Source organism: Coffea arabica, chromosome 11c (genome assembly GCF_036785885.1).
Source record: "Coffea arabica cultivar ET-39 chromosome 11c, Coffea Arabica ET-39 HiFi, whole genome shotgun sequence".
NCBI classification, from domain to species: Eukaryota; Viridiplantae; Streptophyta; class Magnoliopsida; order Gentianales; family Rubiaceae; genus Coffea; species Coffea arabica.
Window position 1 is genome coordinate 12,124,317 of NC_092330.1, and position 26,170 is coordinate 12,150,486.

Below are 26,170 nucleotides of genomic sequence, written 5' to 3' on the forward strand. Positions count from 1 at the left end.
TGGACAAAAACCAAGCATATCCTATCTACGTGTCTTGGGAGCATTGCATATGTTCATATTCCAGAACAAAAAAGAGCCAAATTGGATGACAGAAATGAGAAACTCATCTTCATTAGGTATGACACAAATTCAAAAGGCTACAAGTTATATAATCCAACAAATGGGAAGATCATCATTAACAAAGACACAATATTTGAGGAAGACAAGGCATGGGATTGGAGTACAAAATAAGAAGAGAAGTATGAACTGTGACAGCCCCACCTTCTTCTAAGGCATACCAAAGGGGTTAACGAACTGCCTACCCAACTCTCGCCAGGACTACTAAGACAATAACACACACTAAAACGTCCGGAATATATATATTAGCGCTTCTAAGCGATTCAACAATCACAAAATGGAAAACGAAAATTGCAACTAAAAGTGAATAGTGACTGCCACGTCACCATCCAGCCGGTACCCAATCGAATACAGATAACGTTGTATAATTCTAGAGAATGAACATTTCCAAACCAAATACAATACATGAACATGATTAAACAGTGTTATACACATACGTTTGTAATTTACAAAGCAAAAGGGAAATATTTGGATCAAGGTACATTTAGGGTTTTCCAACTCCTGAGGAGCTATACAAAAAGTATTTATACTAGCTCAATTCAGTCTTCCAAAATCATGGTTTCCAAAAGTTGACCTTGTATGGAAAACAAAATTAACGAGGGTGAGCTTACGCTCGTGAGGTACCAACAAGACACACCGAGATAATCATACTTAGGTGAGGAACACATAAGAAATTACATCACCATAACCAAAGATAAAAGGATAAGATCGCCTCTCAAGAGCCACTTTCCACTTGCCATACTCGATCTCAAACCCGTCGACACTCCGTCAACGTTTGGAGTAAAGAACAAGACCATAGGTCCCACTTTACACCACATTCCTTCCACCGAACATTCCCCTTACCGGGCCCGAACACCTCACAGTAACAGAAAGGTAATACTCGAGTATACCACAGGGTCGAGGAGATAACACTCCACTCGACTAATAGTCACTCATGGTTCGTTATCGAACTGACCAAGCCCTTGCCGGCTTGACCCGAATAACGACCAATGAGTTAAGAGCTCAGATATCATAATAAAGTCGTTGGATACAACCCTCCAATCGATATTAAATCATGCACAAGTACCGTTTCACATTAATACAGTAGTAGTCATACAAGTAAGAGAACAAGAGCGGTGAAGTACACTCTCGTCTCATTCAAGTCAACCAAGTCACAGAATCAAGTATAAACAATCATTTAAGCATTAAACCATACAAGGTATACTCACCAATTCAAACAAGTAATTTCACAAGTTTTCGCCCGACGTAAGCCTCGGTTCACCGGCACGCCCTATAACAATCAAGAAAGCCCTATGAACAATTGCCTCTTAAATGAACTATTAAGGCAAAACCAAATAGAGCTTGAAATGGAAAATACATAACATTTAGGGCTAAAAGTAGAAACATACCCCAAAATCTTTCATTTCTATCCAACCTCAACCTAAACTCACAAGAATCCACCATCCTCAACATTTGGACAGCATTTCCCCTAAAATTTCAGATTTCCATCCTACAAACAACCATTGAAATTCATCCAAAGCAACCACAAGCACACAAACAATTCATAAGCCATTCAGCACACTTCATTAGGGTCACAATACCCCTCAATCATAGCCAATTAGAAGCTCAATAACCAAGCATAGGAAAGCCTTAATTAGAAGCCCTAAATCTGAAATTTTCCGCACAAGCGGAAATTTTCTGCAAATAACCGCAATTAACGCACAAAAGCTCCATTTTACACAATTTAGAGTTATCCATCCAAGGCCAACCATAGCTATCATATGAAAACAGAAAATTTTCCAAAAAAATTAGAAATTTAGCTAACTCCGCTTTAATCCATGAAATCTTCCATAAAATCACCTAGTTAGCTACCATAAGTCATCAATTAACCGTAATTAGGAACAAAGAGTGAGTTCCAAGCAAAATACCTTAACTCCTCAAGAAAGGTAGTAGCTTAGGGGTTTTCTTCCAAAACAACTCCACCAAGACCTTCAAACTCCCTTAGCAAGTCACTTTTGTGGACTAATTCAAGGTTTAATCGGTTGGATTTCAAGATTTGTGCAAGAAATGGAAGATATAGTTGAAGCTTTCTTTTCTTTTCTTTTCTCTCAAGGTGAGGTTCAGCCAAAAAGGGTATAAAATGAAGATGATTTGGGTCAAAATTGGAGTTTTAGTAAAGTTAAGAAAGTTAGGCAAGTCTAACTTTGACTAAGTAGTGACATTTGGCACTTTGTTGTTGCTTAAAGTTATTTTCTTGTCTCCCCATGGTTAATCCATCTAGGTAACCTCTAATTATCTCCTAAGACCTAGTATTTAAATCCCTTTATACACAACTTAACCTAATTGGCCGAATCTCACTCACTTAACGCACTAGCGGGTCCCACGTCCAACATACACTCCTAATTTCTCATGAACTAACTTATACTAGAAAAATGATTTCAAAACTATAGTTACTGATAAAAATATCTTTAAAGTTAATATAATGAAGAAAATGTAAATGTGCATAGGAATAAAATAATGTCTAAAATAAAAAAAAATTTCTTTTTTTTCTTTTTTTCCCCGGTTCTCACACTCTCTCCCCCTTAAAAAATTTCGTCCTCGAAATTGCTCACCTGGGTTACTAAATAGCTCAGGATATCTCTTTTGCATCTTCTCCTCCACCTCCCAAGTTGCCTCTTCTATTCCATGATTCCTCCACAAAACCTTCACCAACGGGATTTGTTTATTTCTCAGTTCCTTAATCCTTCGATCGAGTAATCGCATAGGTCTCTCTTCGTAGGTGTGTGTTTCATTTATCTCAATCTCCTTCGGTTGTACAAGGTGGGTTGGATCAGGATAGTACTTTTTAAGCATTGAGACATGGAAGACGTCATGAATTCGGGATAAACTTGGCAGCAACTCGAGTCGATACGCTACTTTTCCAACCCTTTAGAGAATCTTGAAGGGTCCTACGAATCGTGGTTGAAGTTTCTTTCCTCTCTCCGCGGTGACACTTCGTAAGGATATGATCTTAAGGAAAACACGGTCTCTAACTTCAAATTCCAAATCTTTCCTTCGGTTATCCGCGTAGTTCTTTTGGTGACTTTGAGCTGTTTGGAGTCTCTGACGTATCAACTAAACATTTTCTTGAGCATCCTCCATCCACGGAATGACTGTTGGGTCCAAGACCTTCTTTTCCCGTACTTCATCCCAATATATGGGTGAACGACACTTCCTTCCGTAAAGCGCTTCGTATGGTACCATTTGGATCGACGAGTGGTAACTATTATTGTAGGCAAACTCCACCAAGGTCATGTGTTGGCCCTAACTACCCCCAAAATCTAAGATGCAAGTCCTTAGCATATCCTCAAGGGTTTGAATGATTCGTTCAAACTGTCCATCCGTCTGGGGGTGATAAGTAGTACTAAGGTTGAGTTTAGTTCCTAAGGTCTCTTGAAACTTTTGCCAAAACCTTGACACGAAACGAGGATCTCAGTCGGAAACTATACTCACTGGAATTTCGTGTAATCTCACAATTTCATTCATATACAGTTGAGCCAACTTTTCTAGGAAATACTTCATATTCACAGGCAAGAAATGGGCCGATTTGGTCAACCGATCAACGATCACCCAAACAGCATCATATCTCTTGTGTGTCCTTGGCAATCCAGAAACAAAGTCCATCGTGATATTTTTCCACTTCCATTCGGGTATCTCAAGAGGTTGTAACAATCCAGAGGGTTTTTGGTGTTCAGCCTTAACTTACTGGCAAACCAGACAGGTTTGTATATATTGAGCAATCTCCCTCTTCATTTTATCCCACCAATACAACCTTCGTAGATCTAGGTACATCTTGTTACTACCAGGGTGAATTGTGTATTTCGATTGATGGGCTTCCTCCAAAATCTCCCTTTTCAAAGTTTGATCCTTGGGCACCACTACTCAGTTCCTATACCTTAAAATCCCTTCAGGACTCAAATTGAAATCAGGTAATTCTCCCTTCTCTACCTTTTCCTTCCACTTTTATACCATCGGATCCTTCTTTTGGGCTTCTTTAATTCGACCAAGAATAGTAGATGTTACCCGGATATTCCCAAAGGTCACCTTTTGACGTTCAAATTAGGGTTCTACTCACTAACCACTCCCAACATCTCCCACTCTTTGACCATTAGCCTAGCTATTTGAGCCTTCCGACTTAAGGCATCAGCTACTACATTCGCTTTTCCTGGATGGTAGTTAATCTTACAGTCGTAGTCCTCCAAAAATTCAATCCATCGCGCTGCCTCATGTTCAATTCTTTTTGGGAAAACAGATACTTAAGGCTTTTATGGTCAGAATAAACCTCAAAGGTTACCCCGTACAGGTAGTGCCTCCACTTTTTCAGGGCAAAGACTACGATTGCTAACTCCTAGTCATGGGTAGGGTAGTTTTATTCGTGGGGTTTCAATTTCCTAGAGGCAAACGATATCATATTCTTATTCTGCATCAACACGTACCCCAATCCTTCCCTTGACGCATCAGTATAAACAGTGAAACTATCCTTTCCGTTAGGCAAAGTGAGAATAGGGGCCACGGTTAATCTTTTCTTCAATTCTTGAAAGCTACCTTCACACCTAGTGTCCCACAGAAAACGGCCATTCCTTTTGGTTAAATCGGTCAAAGGACTGGCAAGCTTGGAAAAGTCCTGAATAAAACGCCTATAGTACCCAGCCAATCCTAAAAAGCTACGCACTTCAGTGGGAGTTTCAGGTCTCTTCCATTCGGTTACGACCTCTACTTTCGCCGCATCTACCGTAATACCCTCTTTCGAAATCACATGCCCCAAGAAAGAAATTTTCTCCAACCAAAATTCACATTTACTAAATTTGGTGTATAGCTGATGATCTCTTAGGGTTTGCAAGACTAGCTTCAGATATTGCTCATGCTCCTCTTGGGTTTTTGAGTAGACCAGTGTAGACACCAAAATTTTAGTTTTTTTATATATATAGTTGATTTTTGTTTTAATTTTTTTTGCTTATTTCATTAAAAAGAAAAAGAAAAAAAACAGAAAAATCTTAGCATTTTATCTTTTATTCCTAGTTTTGTTCATTGCATCCGATTTTTACTTTTTTTTTTTTTTTTTTTTTTGGCAAAACCCCGTACACGGGGATGGGATGCCAGCCCCTAAATATTATTGAAAACGACAACTTAAACAAAGAAGGGAGACGCCTCCCCAATGTAAAGACTAGGCATACATAACCTAAACCCCTTCGCTAATCCAACGAACCCCAGGCACACTCCGTGAGTCTAGCACAACCGAGGCCCGGACGATTGCCGGCAACTCCTGGAACTGGTCATATTCCGTGACTCCTATTGCTCCCATATCCGCTAGCCTGTCTGCCGCCGAGTTGGCCTCACGGAACACATGCGCGATAGTGGCTGAAAAACCCTCTAGAAGTCTCCTAATTTTCCTCAAGCAATTACATAAAGGCCACTTAGCAAGTACCCCAGAGACAACCAACTGCACCAAGGCTTTAGAATCCACTTCTACCAACGAAGGGCGAAGCCCCCGTTGTGAACACAACTGCAAACCCAACAGTAAAGCCAGACCTTCTGCCTCCAACACATTGTAGTCCCCGAATTCCTTGTAAAAAGCAAAAATCATTTTTCCCTGATAATCCCGGACTAGCCCCCCACCCGTGGCCCTGCCATGCTTCACACTGGCGTCCGAGTTCAATTTAAGCAAACCAAAAAGCGGCTTTTCCCACATAACCGCCCGAGGCATCCTCCGCCGCGGCGGCGTGGTAACCAAACGAAGTAAGTCACAATCGACATCTCCGTTGAAGTGCGACCGACGAAACAAATTAGCCTTCCCAAGCCCCTCCAAGAAATGGTCTACCTCGCAGATGACCCTGTCACTCCCCCAATGGACGTCGCGAAAACGCTCCTGGTTCCTGGCAGACCAAAGAAACCAGCACACTACAACTGGCATAAACGTCCGAATATGGTCCTTCGAAGGAATTGCTGCCGTCCAATACCACGCTTTAAAAACTGATGCCATGCCCAAGCAATTGGATAATCGAAAACCAAAACGGGCAGACATCCTCCGCCACACCTCGGAGGCCACCGGGCCCTTAAAGAAGACATGCAAAAGGTCTTCCTCCTCCAGATAACAGCACCCACATCTAGAGGGACAAGACAAACCTCTCGACCGTAAAGTCACATCCAAAGGAAGGAATGTGACAGCCCCACCTTCCCCTAAGCCGTACCAAAGGAGTTAGCGGACTGCCTGCCCAGCTCTCGCCAGGACTACTAAAACGGTCAAACACTAACTCAAGTCGTTCGGGAAAATATTGGCGCGCTTAAACAACCCAATAAATAAGAAACGGAAAACAAAAGTCAAAACGTGAAGCGAATAGTGACCGCCACGTCACAATCCGCCAAGATCCCATGGATTACAAGAAATTTCCAACAATCACTGAAAAGAGTATATACAAGCCAAGTACAATCCATTGGATAGGAATACACCCTATTACAAACCTCATTTGTATGGTTACAAGCCAAAAGAAAGCATTTAAATCCAAGTACAAACAAAGGTTCCAACTATTGAGGAGCTATCCAAAATCTCTCAACTAGCTCTACTCAACTCATGCTTCAAAGTCAAAAGTCCAAAAGACAATTCCCTGTAAGGAAAACAAAATTTAACGGAGTGAGCTTTCGCCCAATGAGGTACTATCACGTACATATACCAAGATCACATAAACTCAAGAGCATTCAGTCCAAATACGTTCGTCAAGTAAGTAAAAGCAATAACACCCAAGTGTAAGGAATAAAAGGATACGGATGGCTCTCAGGAGCCCTTTTCCTCTTTTGCCATACTTGATCTCATCTCATTGACTCTCCGTCAATGTATACCAGGTAATCATGACCGTAGACCCCTCTTTACTCCAATTATCCGTCCACCTCACTTTCCCCTTACCGGGCCCGAACACCACACAGTACAAAATTGGTATTACTCGAGTAAACCGGAATCTAGGGTCTCATACCCAAAGATTCTCAAATACAGTCCCCCTGGCTTGTCAAATGTCCCCGACCAAGTCCTTACTGGCTCGAGTCCATTGACTTCCAATGAGGTAGAGCTCAAAGTAAACAGTACAGATCCAGAGTTACAGTAACGATCGGCATCCAAGCGACACCAAATCAAAGACAGTCAAGAGTATTCAAGTTATCATAGCCAAACAAGTAGGCCAGAGAGTACGAGAGTGGTAAAGTACACCCTCGCCTCACCTAGTCCAAACAATCATCACAACTAGTCCAAAACACAGAATTCAAGTACAAGAAAGCCACGGAATAACAAATATGTGAGTAGTACACTCACCAAGTCAAACAAAGTAATTTCACAAGTTTTCGCCCGACGTGAGCCTCGGATCACCGGCACGCCCTATAATAATCAAGAAAGTACAATTAGGACTCAAACACGCGTCGAATACCCTTTTAATAGGAACTATTAAGGTAAAACCCAAATATAGCTTGGAAATGAAAAATACATAATATTTAGGGTTAAAAGTAGAAACAACCCTAAAATCGATCACTTCTATCCAATCTCAACCCAACTCACACGACTCTAATATCCTAGACACTTGGACAGCATTTCCCCTAAATTTCAGCTTTTCCAACCTACAAAACAACCATTAAAACCATCCAATATAACCACAAGCACCCAAACAATTCATAAGCCATACAATATACTTAATTAGGGTCACAATACCCCTCAATTATAGCCAATTAGAAGCTCAACAATCAACCATAGAAAAGCCCCAATTGAAACCCTAAATCTGAAATTTTTCGCACAAACGGAAATTTTCCGCAATCAACTACAATTAACGCACAAGAGAGCTACAAAACACCATTTAGAACCACCAACTCAAGCTCAATCATATCCAACATAAGCAAACAGAAAAATTCCAAGAAAAATCAGAAAATTAGGAAACTTCACTCCAATCCACCAAATCTTCCGAAAAATCACGTATAGAGCTACTATAAGGCACCACTTGGCCAAAATTAGAAACAAAAGATGAGTTTCAAGCAAGATACCTTAGATCTTCAAGAAAGGTTGAAGCTTAGAAGGTTTTCTTCCAAAACAAAACCACCAAGTTCTTCAAACACCCGTAGCAAGATGATTTTATGGACTAATTCAAGAAATAATCGGTTGATTCTCAAGATTGGAGCAAGATTTGAAGATAGAAGGTTGAAGGTTTCTTTCCTTTGTTGGCTAGAGAGGTTCGGCCATGAGGAGCTGAAGAATGAAGATGATTTGGTCCAATTTTGACTTTTAAGTGAAGACAAAGAAAGTTAGGCAAAGTTAGGTATGGTTTGGCCAACCAAAATTGGACACTTGGCACCTTATTTTCACTTAGAGTTATCCTCTTATCCCTCCAAGGTTAATTCATCTAGGTAACCTCTAATCATCTCCTAACACCTAGTAATAAAATCCCTTTATGCAAAATTTAACCGAATCGGCCGAATTTCTCTCACTAAATGCACTAGCGAGTCCCACGTCCAAAATACGTTCCAAATTTCTCACGAACTACCTTATACTAGAAAAATGATTTAAAAACTATATTTACTGATAAAATGTTAATAAAAGTAATATAATAAAGAAAATACAAGAAAACGGTGCACAGGAATAAAATAATAAATAAATAAATAATAATTTTTTTTTTTTTTTTTTGTTTCTGGGTTCTCACATCCTCTCCCCCTAAAAAAAAATTTCGCCCTCGAAATTGCTCACCTGGGTTACTAAACAGCTCAGGGTATTTCTTTTGCATGTCTTCCTCCAATTCCCAAGTTGCCTCCTCTAAACCATGATTCCTCCACATAACCTTCACTAATGGGATTTGCTTATTCCTCAGTTCCTTAATCCTTCGATCGAGTACTTGTACAGGTCTCTCTTCGTAGGTGAGTGCCTCATCTAACTCAATCTCTTCTGGTCGCACAACGTGGGTTGGATCAGAATAGTACTTTTTCAGCATCGAAACATGGAAAACGTCATGAATCCGAGATAATCTTGGCGGCAACTCGAGTCGGTACGCTACTTTCCCAACTCGTTGGAGAATTTTGTATGGCCCCACAAACCGTGGTTGAAGTTTCTTTCCTCTCCCCGCAGTGACGCTTCGTAGTGGCGTGATTTTAAGGAAGACACGGTCTCCAACTTCGAACTCCAAATCTTTCCTTCGATTATCTGCGTAGCTCTTTTGTCGGCTTTGAGCTGTTTGGAGTCTTTGACGAATCAATTTAACCTTTTCTTGCGCATCCTCCATCCAGGGAATGGTTGTTGGATCTAGAACTTTCTTTTCCCCTACTTCATCCCAGTAAATGGGTGAACGACACTTCCGTCCGTAGAGAGCTTCATATGGTGCCATTTGAATGGATGAGTGGAAACTATTATTGTAGGCGAACTCTACCAAAGTCATGTGTTGGCCCCAATTACCCCCAAAATCCAGAATACAAGTTCGTAACATATCCTCGAGGGTTTGAATCGTTTGCTCCGACTGGCCATCCGTCTGGGGGTGATAAGTGGTACTAAGGTTAAGTTTGGTCCCTAAGTGCTCCTGAAATTTTTGCCAAAACCTCGATACAAAACGAGGATCTCGATCTGAAACTATACTCATTGGAACCCCATGTAACCTCACAATTTCATTCAGGTACAACCGAGCTAGTTTATCCATGGAGTCCTTCACATTCACAGGTAAGAAATGGGCTGATTTGGTCAACCGATCAACGATCACCCAAACGGCATCATGTCCTTTTTGCATTCTTGGCAGTCCAGAAACAAAGTCCATCGTGATATTTTCCCACTTCCATTCAGGTATCTCAAGAGGTTGTAACAGTCCGGAGGGTTTTTGGTGTTCAGCCTTAACTTGCTGGCAAATCAGACAGGTTTGGATATATTGAGCAATCTCCCTCTTCATTTTATCCCACCAGTACAACCGTCGCAAATCTTGGTACATCTTATTGCTACCAGGATGAATCGTGTATTTTGATCGATGGGCTTCCTCCAAAAGTTCTCTTTTCAGGTTTTCATCATTGGCCACCACTACTCGATTCCTATATCTTAAAATCCCTTCGGGACCCAAATTGAAATCAGGTAATGCTTCCTTTTCTACTTTTTCCTTCCACTTTTGTACCATCGGATCCTTCTCTTGGGCTTCTTTAATTCGATCAAGAATAGTAGAGGTTACCCGAATATTCCCAAAAGTTATTTTCTTGCATCCCACTCTAGGGTTCCACTCACTGGCTGCTCCTAACATCTCCCATTCCTTGACCATCAACCCGGCTACTTGAGCCTTCTGACTTAGGGCGTCCGCTACTACGTTAGCCTTACCAGGATGGTAGTTGATCGTGCAGTCATAATCCTCTAAGAGTTCCATCCACCGGCGTTGCCTCATATTCAACTCTTTTTGGGAGAACAGGTACTTAAGACTCTTATGGTCTGAATAAACCTCAAAGGTAACCCCGTAAAGATAGTGTCTCCACTTTTTCAGAGCAAAGACCACAGCAGCTAACTCCAAGTCATGGGTAGGGTAGTTTTGTTCATGGGTTTTTAGTTTTCTAGAGGCAAAGGCAATCACGTTCTGGTTTTGCATTAACACGCATCCCAAACCTTCCTTCGAAGCATCGGTATATACTGTGAAACTGTCCTTTCCATTAGGCAAGGCCAAAACAGGAGCTCTGGTTAACCTTCGCTTCAACTCCTGAAAACTGGTTTCACACCTAGTATCCCACACAAAACGACCGTTTTTCTTCGTCAGGTCGGTTAAAGGACCGGCCAATTTGGAAAAGTCTTTAATAAAGCGTCTATAGTACCCAGCCAACCCTAAGAAACTACGGATCTCTGTGGGATTTTCTGGCCTCTTCCATTCAGCGACTGCCTCTACTTTCGCGGGGTCTACCGTGATACCTTCTTTGGAAATCACATGTCCTAAGAAAGAGATTTTCTCCAGCCAAAATTCACACTTACTAAATTTGGCGTATAGCTGATGGTCTCTCAGGGCTTGTAACACTAACTTCAAATGCTGCTCATGTTCCTCACGGGTTTTAGAATAGACCAAAATGTCGTCAATGAACACGACAACAAATCGGTCCAGGTAGGGTTTGAAAACCCGATGCATCAAATCCATAAAGGCGGCAGGGGCATTGGTCAACCCAAAGGGCATGACCGCAAACTCAAAATGCCCATATCTAGAATTGAAAGCAGTCTTGGGTACATCTTCTTTCTTAATTAGCAACTGATAGTAACCCTGTCGGAGATCTAACTTTGAAAAGACCACTGCACCTTGCAACTGGTCAAACAACTCATCGATATGGGGAAGTGGGTATTTGTTCTTAATGGTCATATTGTTTAGTCCCCGATAATCGATACACAGTCTTAAAGTTCCATCTTTTTTCTTAACAAATAATACCGGAGCCCCCCAAGGAGACCCACTCTCATGAATAAACCCCCGCTCCAACAGATCTTGCAATTGCAATTTCAACTCCTTGAGTTCAGCAGGTGCCATTCGATAGGGGGTTTTAGAGATAGGTGACGCTCCTGGCAATAGGTCAATCTTAAACTCTATCTCTCTCTCTGGAGGTAAAGTTACTAATTCATCAGGAAACACATCCGGATATTCACTTACAATAGGCACATCTTCAACCCTCAGCTTATCAGTGGGAGTATTTATAAGAAAAGCTAGAAATCCTTGGGCCCCTCTGTACAGAAATTTTCTAGCCCTAATACCCGAGATCAATGCAGATGAGGCTAAACTACCTCTTACATCTAGCCTTAAGGTCGCCTCCCCCGGTATACGAAATTCCACTACTTTTCTCTTACAATCGAGCTGTGCATTGTACTTAGCTAGCCAGTCCATACCCAATATAACGTCGTACCCCTTTATAGCTAAACTTATAAGATTCCCCAAAAGCTTCCTCTCTCCTACCCAAATTTCACAATTTGAATACATCAATCCAGTAAGCAAACGTTGGTCCCCCGTAGGAGTACTAACTTCTAAGTCATAAGGCAAGCTAACGGGTTTTATATCAATACCGCACATAAAATCGGGGTTAACAAAGGAATGGGTAGCACCAGGGTCTATCAAAATCCTAGCTAGACGATGGAAAACAGGGATCGTACCTTCTACAACCCCAGAGGAATCAGGGACTTGTTGTTGCTCAAGGGAGTAAACCCGAGCTGGCACCTTTGGCTTTGTCCCCTCTACCTTGGACTGTCCCGAGTTGGCCTTTGACGATTGGGTGGTTGCTCTCGCCTCCCGAGGTAACACTGGGCAGTTAGCTATTTGATGCTCTGCACTCCCGCAGCGTAAACATCTTCTCTCCTTCCTCCAACAGTTGTCCTCAGTGTGGTTTGGTTTTCCACAAAATCCACAGGGTCCACGTGCAACTGAGGCCGAACTTCCTTGTGAGGTGCTCTTCTGTGGGCCCCGTCCATTGTGACCACCCCTCGGCGGAGTCCCTCGCGTCATCCCCGGTTGCTTTCCTCCACCGGCTCCTCATCCAAACTTAGGAGGGGTCCCTTTATCCCCTTGAGTCGAACTACTCGCAGAGAACCCCCGTTTTTTCACCTGAAAGTTTCTTACTTGAAGCCTCGCATTTTCAACTCGTAAAGCTTTCTCTACGGCGTCACTAAAGATATTGATCTGGGCTACCGCCAGATCCTTTTGAATTTCCACATTGAGCCCCTGAATAAAACGCCGAACTCTCCTTTGCTCCGTCAGAATGAGTTCAGGGGCAAACTTGGATAAACGAGTAAACTGGCTCTCGTACTCAGCCACTGATTGAGTCCCTTGGCGGAGCCTAATAAACTCGTCCTCCTTCTTTTCCTGGACTAGAGGGGGAAAGTATTTCGCATTGAATTCCCGCACAAAGTTTACCCATGTCCTTGGTGTTTGTTCCCGGTCCCACTTCATTCGTATCACGTTCCACCAAGAACGCGCGGCCCCTTCTAATTGAAAGACAGCGAAAGTAACCTGTCTTTCCTCGGAATAGTGTAGGGCGGCAAAGATATCTATCATTTTCTCTAACCATTTTTCGGGCACGTCCAGATCTGGCCCGCCCAGAAATTTTGGTGGAGAGAACTTCTGAAATCGCTCTAGCGCCCGATCTTCACTCTCGACTACATGGCCAGGGTTCCCAGGTTGCTGGATAGGAGGTTGGCCCTGCTGTTGCACTACGTGGGCTAACAGGTCAGTCATTTGCTGCATAGCAGCGGCTATCTGGGCATTAGGGTCAACCCTAGGTTCAGGGTTTGATTCAGTCGTGGTACTCCTAATACCCTCGTCAGTTGTGGGTTGCCTAACCCCACGCCCGCGGCCTCGTCCGCTACGAGTGCCTTCCATTCTCTAGGTCACTCTAAAATCGAGGCACAAACTAATATCAAAAGGCATATCAATATAGTCATATAAGCATGAACAAAAATTAAAAGTAAACACCACATAAGGCACGTATACACATAGCACATTTATACATGGAACACATAACTGTGTCAAACAGTCATACATAAGCAGTCAAGCAAATATATACAAAGTACTCCCGTGAAGCCAAAAGAGGGTCTGCCAAAATACACTGTACAACCTAGGTCTCAGAAGTACAAAACAACTAACCAAAAGCTTTTCCTAGGTATCCCTCACACGGGATCAAAACTAGGCCCAAAACCCTAATCTAGTCCTCGACGGAGCCAACCGACTCCCCCCCAGAGCTAGAGCTAGGGCTAGGGGCGCCTCCCTGACCTAGAGCTCCGCCACCTGGAGCTCCCCCTGGCGCATTGGCGCCAATCACCTCCTGGATCAGCGCCCCACACTCATCGATAATCGCGCCGGATCGGTCTCTCACCTCCCGGACTACTCGAATAAGGCGGTCGTTAACCGCCTGCAACTGCTCTCTCAGAGCGTCCGTCCTCTCCTGCTCCATGGCCACGTCCCCCCGGAGCTCTCCGATCCTATCGGCCTGCATCCGCATGATGCCCCTAAGCCTAAGGGTCTCAGTACGCTCCCTGGCGGCGTCACATCTAAGCCTCTGTCGCTCGGCAAGTACCGCCACCACCACGTGGTCCGCGTAGGAGTAAAACTGGCAACGCCTACAGCGGCGGGTCCGGCTAGCGGTATGCCATAGCCGGATCGGACCTCCCGGTCTCTCCTGGTAGTCGACAACCCGTGGGCGCCTCTGAGGTGGCTCGCCTCCACCTGCTCCACTAGTACCGGCCATACCCTACAAAGATAGCAAAGGTTTATAGCTTAGACAATATATTCACACTTAATAGCATCTAATCACAATCCCAAAAGTTCTAAGAAACAGGTTTCAAGTTCGCCCAGGTTATTTCTAACCTGGCTCTGATACCACTTGTGACAGCCCCACCTTCCCCTAAGCCGTACCAAAGGAGTTAGCGGACTGCCTGCCCAGCTCTCGCCAGGACTACTAAAACGGTCAAACACTAACTCAAGTCGTTCGGGAAAATATTGGCGCGCTTAAACAACCCAATAAATAAGAAACGGAAAACAAAAGTCAAAACGTGAAGCGAATAGTGACCGCCACGTCACAATCCGCCAAGATCCCATGGATTACAAGAAATTTCCAACAATCACTGAAAAGAGTATATACAAGCCAAGTACAATCCATTGGATAGGAATACACCCTATTACAAACCTCATTTGTATGGTTACAAGCCAAAAGAAAGCATTTAAATCCAAGTACAAACAAAGGTTCCAACTATTGAGGAGCTATCCAAAATCTCTCAACTAGCTCTACTCAACTCATGCTTCAAAGTCAAAAGTCCAAAAGACAATTCCCTGTAAGGAAAACAAAATTTAACGGAGTGAGCTTTCGCCCAATGAGGTACTATCACGTACATATACCAAGATCACATAAACTCAAGAGCATTCAGTCCAAATACGTTCGTCAAGTAAGTAAAAGCAATAACACCCAAGTGTAAGGAATAAAAGGATACGGATGGCTCTCAGGAGCCCTTTTCCTCTTTTGCCATACTTGATCTCATCTCATTGACTCTCCGTCAATGTATACCAGGTAATCATGACCGTAGACCCCTCTTTACTCCAATTATCCGTCCACCTCACTTTCCCCTTACCGGGCCCGAACACCACACAGTACAAAATTGGTATTACTCGAGTAAACCGGAATCTAGGGTCTCATACCCAAAGATTCTCAAATACAGTCCCCCTGGCTTGTCAAATGTCCCCGACCAAGTCCTTACTGGCTCGAGTCCATTGACTTCCAATGAGGTAGAGCTCAAAGTAAACAGTACAGATCCAGAGTTACAGTAACGATCGGCATCCAAGCGACACCAAATCAAAGACAGTCAAGAGTATTCAAGTTATCATAGCCAAACAAGTAGGCCAGAGAGTACGAGAGTGGTAAAGTACACCCTCGCCTCACCTAGTCCAAACAATCATCACAACTAGTCCAAAACACAGAATTCAAGTACAAGAAAGCCACGGAATAACAAATATGTGAGTAGTACACTCACCAAGTCAAACAAAGTAATTTCACAAGTTTTCGCCCGACGTGAGCCTCGGATCACCGGCACGCCCTATAATAATCAAGAAAGTACAATTAGGACTCAAACACGCGTCGAATACCCTTTTAATAGGAACTATTAAGGTAAAACCCAAATATAGCTTGGAAATGAAAAATACATAATATTTAGGGTTAAAAGTAGAAACAACCCTAAAATCGATCACTTCTATCCAATCTCAACCCAACTCACACGACTCTAATATCCTAGACACTTGGACAGCATTTCCCCTAAATTTCAGCTTTTCCAACCTACAAAACAACCATTAAAACCATCCAATATAACCACAAGCACCCAAACAATTCATAAGCCATACAATATACTTAATTAGGGTCACAATACCCCTCAATTATAGCCAATTAGAAGCTCAACAATCAACCATAGAAAAGCCCCAATTGAAACCCTAAATCTGAAATTTTTCGCACAAACGGAAATTTTCCGCAATCAACTACAATTAACGCACAAGAGAGCTACAAAACACCATTTAGAACCACCAACTCAAGCTCAATCATATCCAACATAAGCAAACAGAAAAATTCCAAGAAAAATCAGAAAATTAGGAAACTTCACTCCAATCCACCAAATCTTCCGAAAAATCACGTATAGAGCTACTATAAGGCACCACTTGGCCAAAATTAGAAACAAAAGATGAGTTTCAAGCAAGATACCTTAGATCTTCAAGAAAGGTTGAAGCTTAGAAGGTTTTCTTCCAAAACAAAACCACCAAGTTCTTCAAACACCCGTAGCAAGATGATTTTATGGACTAATTCAAGAAATAATCGGTTGATTCTCAAGATTGGAGCAAGATTTGAAGATAGAAGGTTGAAGGTTTCTTTCCTTTGTTGGCTAGAGAGGTTCAGCCATGAGGAGCTGAAGAATGAAGATGATTTGGTCCAATTTTGACTTTTAAGTGAAGACAAAGAAAGTTAGGCAAAGTTAGGTATGGTTTGGCCAACCAAAATTGGACACTTGGCACCTTATTTTCACTTAGAGTTATCCTCTTATCCCTCCAAGGTTAATTCATCTAGGTAACCTCTAATCATCTCCTAACACCTAGTAATAAAATCCCTTTGTGCAAAATTTAACCGAATCGGCCGAATTTCTCTCACTAAATGCACTAGCGGGTCCCACGTCCAAAATACGTTCCAAATTTCTCACGAACTACCTTATACTAGAAAAATGATTTAAAAACTATATTTACTGATAAAATGTTAATAAAAGTAATATAATAAAGAAAATACAAGAAAACGGTGCACAGGAATAAAATAATAAATAAATAAATAATAAATTTTTTTTTTTTTTGTTTCTGGGTTCTCACAAGGAAATTGCGCATCACTCTCCAAGCGAGAAACGACATTTTCATTGGCAACACCGAAGACCATAGCAGTGAGTCAACCAAGGAATACTGCCTCTTTTGTCGAAGCACCTCCCATGCCGACTTAACCGAGAAGCAACCCGTCGGAGAAGGTAGCCAAACCATCCTATCTTTCTGAGATACGTCGAATGGCGTGTCCTTGATAGCCTGGATGACAAAACTCGGGACCCATTGGGCAAGACGCAATTCATCCCACCCATCCAACGTAATAAATTCGGAGACAAGGAAGTGAGGATGATCAGGCCGAACCACCACACTCTCCAAAGGCTCATGAAGGACCCAGCGATCTTTCCAAAAATCCACCAAACCATCCCCTAAACACCACCTAATGCTCGGCTCAACCATGGGACGTATCGCCTGAAGACGCCTCCAAATCGCCGAAGGTCGCACGGGTGCCGCGTCCGCTGGATGACAACCGTTGACGTATTTGGCGTGCATGAATTCTGCCCAAACAGAAGTTCCCAGCCTGAACCGCCACCACAATTTAGCGGAGAAAGCTCGCGCCATGTCCCTGAAAGAGCGGAAACCCAGGCCCCCTTCGTCAACAGGAAAGCACAAATTATCCCAGGAGGACCAATGAATGCGCCTCTCCCCGTTCTGGTCCCATAGAAAGGAATTACAAAGTACGCCCAGCCTAGTGAGCACAGCCTTGGGAGGATCCAACACCTGAAGTAAATACATGGGCAGCGAAGCAAGGACATGCCGTGCTAATACGAGTTTACCCCCAAAAGATAGCAATTTCGTGCTCCAATGTTCAAGACGACTCCTCATTTTGGAAACAATTCCATCAAACAAGATACCACAACGCCGGCCTTTATAAATAGGAGCCCCCAAATAAGTGAAAGGAAATGTCTGCCTGTTGAAACCCAGACCCCTATGTACCAACTGCTCCTGGCCCGAAGAAGCCCATGACGGCAAGAAAAAAGAACTCTTGGTGACATTTACTCTCTGTCCTGATGCTACTTGATAGTCCGAAAGAAAACCCTTGAGCGCAGACAAGCACTCCTCTGAACATCTTGTGAAAATGAGCATGTCATCGGCGAAGGCCAAGTAGGGGACTACTGTCCCTGCTGAAACAAACCGCCTGTGCGGCTGACTATCCAGGAGATGGTGCAGCCCACGGCCTAAAAACTCCGCAATTAACACAAAAAGGCCAGGAGAAACCGGGTCACCCTGCCTAACACCCCTCGTGGACTTAAAAAATCCAGAAGGCTCTCCATTCACCAAGACAGAAAACCAATTATTAGACACCAAGCGAAAAATAATGTCTACCACATGTTCAGCAAATCCAAACTTCCGAAGCATAAACAAAAGAAAAGGCCATTCAACCCTGTCATACGCCTTTTCCATATCCAATTTTAGCATAAGATTTGGGTGCCTCAACCGCCTATCCAGATCCACCACCAACTCCTGAGTAAGAAGAATGTTGTCCGTTATCCCCCGACCTGGCACAAACCCTGTCTGCCACGGGGATATTAAGGTAGGGAGAACCGTAGCCAACCTATCCGAGACGAGCTTGGAAATAATTTTCGAGCAGACGTTGCAAAGACTTATTGGCCGGAAATCTTTCCATTGCCCAGCACCCGCCACCTTAGGCAATAAAATGATGGAAGTGCTAGTAAAGCACCTAGGCAGCCGCATACCTTGGAAAAAGGCCTGTACCGCCTCCAATAAATCAGATTTAATAATATCCCAGCACACCTGGTAAAAACCTGCCCCAAACCCATCCGGACCCGGAGCACTATCTGCATCCAAAGCAAAGACCACCCCCTTCAATTCTTCCATTCCAGGCAAGGCACCTAACCTGTCATTATCTGCCGACGTTAATTGAGGGAGCGAAAACGGAAGTGCTGGAGGGAGAAAACCGTGTTGCTCAGATGCGAACAAGGAGGAGAAGAACCCCACGGCTGACCGCCTAATATCATGTATATCCTCCAGCCATGCTCCAGATTGCTCTTTAATACGGGCCACAAAATTATAACTTCGGCGTTGGCGGCAACGAGAATGGAAGTATGCCGAATTAGCATCCCCAACCTGCAACCATTTGATGCCCGACTTTTGTCTCCAGTACTCACACTCCACTGCCAAGCTCCTTGCATAAGCCGCCTTTGCCTCCTCCAGTTCTGCTCTGGAAACTGAATCCCTCTCCTTGTCAAAATGTTCCTCCCTTTGTTTCATAACAGCCTCAGCCTCCTTCACTTTGTTAAAAACATTACCAAAGACCTGTACATTCCATGTTTGCAGACAGCCTTTTACCGCCCGCAATTTATTATGGAACTTCGGCATACCCAGCCCCTCCACAGGCATCGCCCAACCCTGGCGGACCACCTCCATAAAACCTGAATGCCTCTGCCATACATTTAAAAATTTAAAAGAACTTTTCCCTTTTCTCCCATTGTTGGCAGTAATAACCAGCGGAGCATGATCCGAACGCCCTCTGGACAAATGAAACACATGGGAGAGATCGTACCCCTCAGCCCAATCCCGATTCATCAAAGCCCTATCCAATCTCTGCCACACCCTACCATTCGTCCATGTAAATAACGACCCATCAAAAGGAACCTCCGCTAAACCACAGGTGCCAATGGCAGCGTTAAATTCCTCAATGTTCCGTAAGCTTGGTCTGGTTTTAGGGACGGAAGTTTGGGGTCTTTTCTATAGGCTTTAGCTGATGGATTTTTGTGAGTTCACGGCTGTTTCTTTGGTTGTCTTTGTGCGCAATCTGGGTTGGAGAATTCTTGGAAATGCACAGAATGAGGTTGGGTTTTGATGATATGATCCATAAAATGTTGCTTCGGTTTGAAAAGTTTGTTGTTTGTTCGGATTTTGTTAGCCACGTATGTACGGAATGTCATAGTTGCAAAAAATTACAGCAAGAAATCTGATTTTATGGCCACTCTCTGCCTTGTTTCCTTTCATTTTGCATGTTTAGTTTTTTGTGCGTGATGATGGCCTTAAGGAAGCTAATAAATGTTGAGTTTGAAGCATTGTTTAAGATGTTTGGGTGGCTAGTAAGAAACATTTGCAGAAACCCAGCAACCAGAAATGAAGAAAGCTTCATTCGATGCATGCATGAACATGTTGCTAAAATTGCACTTTACTCCCCTTAGCTTCTATCTATGCTACGAAGGCCTAATTATGTTCTAATTTCTTGCAATTAGGTCCTAAAGTAATTGCAATTTAAACCATTACTTGACCTTTTCATTATTTATGAGCCTTTGAAGTTTCCCAAACATTTTAATTGGACTTGAATGATTGATTAATGTTTGCTCTTTGGATTGATTGGTAATTTACCTTCTTTGTAATTATGCATTATTTGATTACATTTAAGTTGCAATTGGGAAAGATTTGGTGATTTTGTTGGTTTAACTTATTTTTTTTGTGTTTTTATTCATATTTTACTATTTAATTGGTGCCTTGACCTTTCTATTGTTTTGAAGCTAATTTTTCCTTCATTTGATCACCAATGCAAGGGAGGTATACTCTGCTCCTTATTTTGATTTTTTCTTGACTCTATGTGCCCCTACGTGACTTTATGTGCTTTATTGCATGCCCTTTTGAATGTTTTCATTTTTCATTTTTTTATTTGCTCGCTTTATTTGTTTTAATTTGTTCAAATTTGATTATTTAAAGGGCATTAAAATGCCAAGATGTAATAGTTAGGCATTAATTATTTTGTTCATTTTTCCCCCCTTAGATTGTAGTAGGGCCCCCCAATGTAATAGTTAGGGCTTGTTTGCTTTATTTGCTTGGTATGTTTTGCATGCTTATATGTTATGTGTTATCCACTTTCTTAGACCCTTGCATCTAGATATCATGCTTATGTGTTATGTGCTATACGTGATTTATGTGTTTATATGCTTTTATTAGGTCTAAAGCATGCCAAGCAAGATCTCAAAAGATCAAGTTTCAGGTCCCAAGGTTTACCAAGTTTTCCCGACCAAGACCTCACGATTGGCTGCGAGATTAAGAGGTTTAACCATTGGGTTTGGGCGTCCCCGCAGGTCAGGTTTTCAAAAACAGATCAAGCTTTAGTCGATGAGATTTTCTCTGCATTCGACTTCAGGTCATGTACATGTAAAATCTAGTAATTTCATGTAATTCATGTAGCAAGTCATGTATTGATCCCAGTAAAGGAGATGAAGTGCGGTAAAGTACACACTTCCCTCAACAAGTATAGTTCATGTAACAACAAGTTCAAGTAGAGTTCATGTAGGCAACAAATCTCAAGTGAAATACAAGTAAACATGCACTTGATACTCACCAAGTATCAAAAGTCAAAGTTCGAGAAATTGGCTCTAAGACGCTTTGTCGGGAGTTCCCTCGAAGTCCTCTTGAGATCCTGAAGGTATGCAATAATGCATTGTATATCAAATTCCAGGCCATACAGTATTCGTGTAAAGACAAGAAATAGTCAATTTTGACTCCAAAATTCAAGTTTCCAAAGTATTTCAATTCATAAGGAATCGACTTTCAAATGAGGTCTCAAGTGATAGGTGAACTCAAGTTCACCATGAAAATAGGTTTAAAATACTCTAAGAGTTGTAAAAATGTAACCTAGGCCCTTAAAAGAACATTTAGGTCCAAATTGGAAATTTTCACATTTCGAGTCATTCTTTGAAAAAATCAGTCTGGAAGTTCGGAAAGTCTAAAAATGGAAAATTTTACACCATCAGAAAATTCATTTGAAGCATAACAACTTTGTAGAAGGTCACTTTCCAAGAATCAAATCAGAAACAAGTCAATTTCTCCAAGAAAATTTACTATTCATTGAAGATAGGTCAAAACAGTCCAAGTTTTTCCAATAACTTTGGAATTTTGGCAAAATCATAGAATCAAAACCAGCCTTTGAAATTTAATATGCAAGTAAAGTTCCAATCCAGGTTTCAAATAAAAAAAATGGAACTCGATTCCAATGTTCCTAGCCCAAGAAATAAAAGTTGAAGTTTCGCTAAAATTCCTGGACTGTTGGCCTTTCCAGAAATTTTCCAGATTTAATGTCCTTTGCTAATTGGGCCGTATCTCACTCGATTCTCAGTGAAATTGAAAACAGTTTCCAAAATCATAAGTGGTTTCCAAATTGAAACTAGGTTTATATTTGTCTAGAAGAAATCATTTCCAAAATCCAGACATAAGTGGTTCAAAATCAAGCAACAAAATGGATTTTCTGGACAGTCTCGGATGAACAGTAATAAACAGGCAGCCAACTTTCAAGACTCGCCATGAATCGCTCGCGACGAACTAGAAAATGAGCTTGGTACCATTTTAAAGATCTAAGAGTATACTTTCAAATGCCGCAAACGGCACTCAATTTTGATCATCGAGAAAAACGTTATGATCTCCACAAGATCACTGGTCAGAAAATTTCTGGATCTAGTCCAGTTTTGCCTCTTTGCTCATAACTCAAAATTTATCCAACCAAATTGGCTAATTGTTTTGTAGACAATCACCACACACATAACACAACATATATCACTCACATTTGTAGCCAAATTATGCACGAAAATATCAAAGCAAAACAGGGCAGCAAGTCCTTAAAATTTCGGACAGTACCTTCTCCAAATTTCTAATTTTCTTCCAACTTCATTCCATCAATCATTCTATATACATGTAACATAGCACAATATCAGCAACCACAACATGTTAATTCATCAAATCAGCCACCAATAAGCATCCTCAAGCCCTCACGCATGTCGTGAAATTGCAAGAAAATAATTACTCAACCAATCAACCCAAATTCTACTATAGGTTGCAAACCCATGCTGCCTTTGCTCCATTTGAGCTATAATTTTGCAAGATTGAAGTGTGGGTGAGTGAGTTACCTCAAGAACTTAGTTGGACAACTTTAGGGCAGAAATTTTGACCAAAATTCCTCCAAAAAAACTTATGAACAGCCCCCTCTTCCAAGCTAGGATTAAAGCCCTCTAATGGATGATGAAATTTGGAAGTGGATTAAAGCAAGTTTGTGAGGATTTTGACTAGATTTTTTTCTTCCCCTTTTTTTTCTTCCTATTTTTGGCCAAATAGAGAGTGAAGAGAGAAGAGAGAGTGAAATCAGATTTTGTAATGAAAGTGGAGAGAATTGGTGACTTAATGGTTAAGTCTAAGTGTCAACTCATGCTAGGTCCGTTTAGGGTTTTCGCGTGTCTAATTTTCGTGCTCGTTTGCAAATTTTGTGCACTAAACCTCTGAAGTAATTTCCCTAGTACATTAGTAGTACATTACTAGTAGTCTCATGTTCTTAAAATCTCCAATTAATCAAATTAGTGTGCCTGTCGGGGCTTTTTTGGCACGCTCGCGTATAAAGGTCAAACTTAAGGGTTTTCTCGTTTGAACTTGGAAATTCAACTTATTCAATTCTAAAACTCTACAATATGATAATCCAAGTATATATAACAATAAAAATCATGATAAGTAATTCATCTTGAATAAATTTGGGCATTAAAATAATATGCGCTTAAAGAACCAATCGGTAAAATTTATTTTCGAGAAATTCATGTACTTTAGTAAATTTATTTATTTATTTATTTATTTGGGGTAACTAGAGTATGAAATATTTTTAAAATGACCAATTTAATAATATTTTGAAATAATAAAATTATGAGTCCTCACAATTTGGCTTTGGAGGTCTTCATAAGAAATGTAGGTATATGTTTTAGTTTCGAAATGCCATAAGATTCGTTTTAATCCGATAAGTGTAGCTTAAGTTGTGGTTGTTATGCCGAAAAGTGTTTTATCGCCTATGATTTGTATGCGAAATTGTGGCTGAATTGGGATGAAATTTGGTGTTCGATTGTAGGATGGAAAGTGAAGAAATTAAGGGGAAATGCTGTCCGTTTATTTTCTTGAAATTTGAGCAAGTAAAAGTGAGATTGGAAATGTGATTTTGTGATGTTTTGGACTGACTTTGCTTAGATACTTAGGTCCACTTGAATGGTATTATTTGAGCTCGATTTCATTTGAACTTGTACATTTTCGCATGGTGAATGTGACAACCATTTTAAACATAATACTTAGATACAAATGTCAAGTTTTGAACTTCAAATATTTACTCATTTTCTTTCCGAAACAAAGAAGAATTGCCTAGAGTTTCTCGGTTGTAAAACCTAATTTTATCAAGCGAGGCTTTAGGTGTGAATTTAGGGTTTATTTATTTTCCTTTTCTCGACCGTAAAATTTAAATGTACACTTTTACTTTAAAACTCACATTTATATATTGTACTAGTAAGTATTCGGTGATAGTTTCTCTTGGTTATATTAGAGTTCCTTGGTGATTGAGGGTATCACCCGGAAGAATACTTTGGACGTTCTTTTGTTTAAATAGGTGAGTGTTCTTTGTTTGTTATGTTTCCATTAACTATATGATTTGTTGTGGATATTTGATTAAATGATAAATGTTTGTTACAAATGAATTTTGCTAGGCGAGTGTGTACTTTATCGCACTCGACCTAAATGAAATGTGAAATTTTCAATGTTTCAGTGATTAAATGTTAGTTGTGCATGAATGTAAGTCTTTTGGTTGAACTGGACCCTTGCCCTTCGTTGCCGGTCAACTCGAGCCAGAAGCGGATTCGGTCGGGCGATTTGGTGACCCTAGGTGAAAGTTTGGTATACTCGAGTATTACCACGTTATCGGGTGAAGTCTGGCCAATGTCCAAAAGGGGCAGAAATAAAAAGAAAGAACGAAATGAGGTTTTCAATTACAAATGAAATTTTAAATATTGGAGGAATAAGGAAATGAAACGAGAAAGAAAGAATGAAAGGCTCCACGTGAGCATGTATCCTTTTAATGAATGTGTTATCATTGCTTTATATTGTAATTATTTCATGGATTACTTGCTACTACATGACTAATGTCCTTGTTTAAGTTGATTATGTGTCTGGAACCTCACCGAGTTTTTAGCTCATTCCGTTAGTTTTTTTTCCTTAACAGGGGATGCGAGTAAGGACAAGAGACCTGTACAGACTAGCTTAATCTAGTTCTTTTGAATTTTTGTAATGGTTCTCGCCCTAGTGCTTGAATATAGTTGGATGTATTAAGAACTGAGAACTTTCGTTTTATTTGGGATTGAAATAATTGTAAGTATGCGTTCAAGTTTGGGATTTATTTTTTTTATTCTCGAGGTTATTTCTTATTTCTTTTGAAGAGTTTGAGTGAGTCTTAGCGAGAGTTGGGTAGGCGGTCCGCCGAACCCTTTGGTTCGCCTTAGGGGGAAGTGGGGCTATCACAAAGTGATCGCTAGTAGGAATGAAAATTAGAATCTAGGTTTGAATTAATGGACGATTGGGGTTCTCGATCTTATAAGGAACATGTGGGATAGTATGAGATGATCAAATCTAGTTTATTTAGTATATTTGGTCCCACTTAAGTTTTTAATTTTAATTGTAAGTTACAGAAGGTAATGGTGGCATTGAACCGTCTCGGGGATGCATTACGGTGACCATGGCCGTGAAGAACCTAGGGGAGTTCGTTAGAGGTATAACCCAACTCGCTGAACTAGGACCTTATGTGATTTCCAAAGGACTTACTCATGCCCAAATAATGGGGTGTTAATAGTGACCAACCAACGGAAGTGGCTATCCGAGGAAATAGGGATAGTTCGAGAGGATAATCGAGAACTGAAAGCAATTGTGAATGCCTAGACTATTAGAATTCCTGAAGTGGAGATGGGGGTACCTGAGGAGCGAGGAAAAGACAAAGGCTCTTAGTGAGCAGCTTTAAAAAGCTAAGAACCGACTTGCTAGGGTAGTACACGAAACTAAAGACTGGATGAATAAGTCGATGGCCGGGGTATGTTACCTTGGTTGAACAAGTGGAGAATGGCAAGATACTCGATAAGGGACATGAGATTAAAACTCCTAGTACTGGAAATGAAAATGATCCTACGGAGGTAGTACGGACTTTTGGCGCCGCCAATCACTAAGTTAGTGATTTAAACTACTTTAATAGTTTGCATTTTGTATTTTGTTTCACTATGTTTCCTACCTTTTGAAGCAATTAAACGCTACTCATGCGATGCCTGACTTTATTGTTTTATGACTTCAAATCTATGATTGTGTTGTACACATCTACGACTATTCCAGTATCTTCCCTTTAATTTTCATTTTGCATGATCAAAGTGTCGTTTTTCAAGCTTCGTTAATGCACACTCATTTTA

The 26,170-nt window shown here is 41.3% G+C and overlaps 2 protein-coding genes across 2 annotated transcripts; both read right to left on the minus strand.

Annotated features, from left to right (window-relative positions):
- Positions 1–5,314: 5,314 nt before the first annotated feature.
- On the minus strand, positions 5,315–9,896 carry LOC140016477 (uncharacterized). Its single transcript, XM_072070002.1, has 3 exons — positions 9,685–9,896; positions 6,093–6,239; positions 5,315–6,008 (listed from the first exon to the last, which is right to left on the minus strand). Exons 1-3 carry the CDS (start codon positions 9,894–9,896, stop codon positions 5,315–5,317), a joined length of 1,053 nt encoding a protein of 350 aa, XP_071926103.1.
- A 3,874-nt stretch (positions 9,897–13,770) lies between these two features.
- Positions 13,771–19,505, minus strand: LOC140016478 (uncharacterized). The gene is made up of 2 exons (XM_072070003.1): positions 16,956–19,505; positions 13,771–14,316 (listed from the first exon to the last, which is right to left on the minus strand). Exons 1-2 carry the CDS (start codon positions 19,503–19,505, stop codon positions 13,771–13,773), a joined length of 3,096 nt encoding a protein of 1,031 aa, XP_071926104.1.
- Between the last annotated feature and the right edge of the window lie 6,665 nt (positions 19,506–26,170).

Excerpts from the sequence above, each read along its gene's own strand:
- LOC140016477 (XM_072070002.1), bottom strand. The coding sequence starts at position 9,896 with ATGGACTTTGTTTCTGGACTGCCAAGAATGCAAAAAGGACATGATGCC. Across the intron at positions 6,240-9,684 it reads GATCCTCGTTTTGTATCGAG|ATGTGGGTGCTGTTATCTGG; the intron begins GTTTTGGCAAAA and ends TTGTCCCTCTAG. Across the intron at positions 6,009-6,092 it reads GCATCAGTTTTTAAAGCGTG|GAACCAGGAGCGTTTTCGCG; the intron begins GTATTGGACGGC and ends TTGGTCTGCCAG.
- LOC140016478 (XM_072070003.1), bottom strand. The coding sequence starts at position 19,505 with ATGAATCGGGATTGGGCTGAGGGGTACGATCTCTCCCATGTGTTTCAT. Across the intron at positions 14,317-16,955 it reads GAGTGATGCGCAATTTCCTT|GGTATGGCCGGTACTAGTGG; the intron begins GTGAGAACCCAG and ends CTATCTTTGTAG.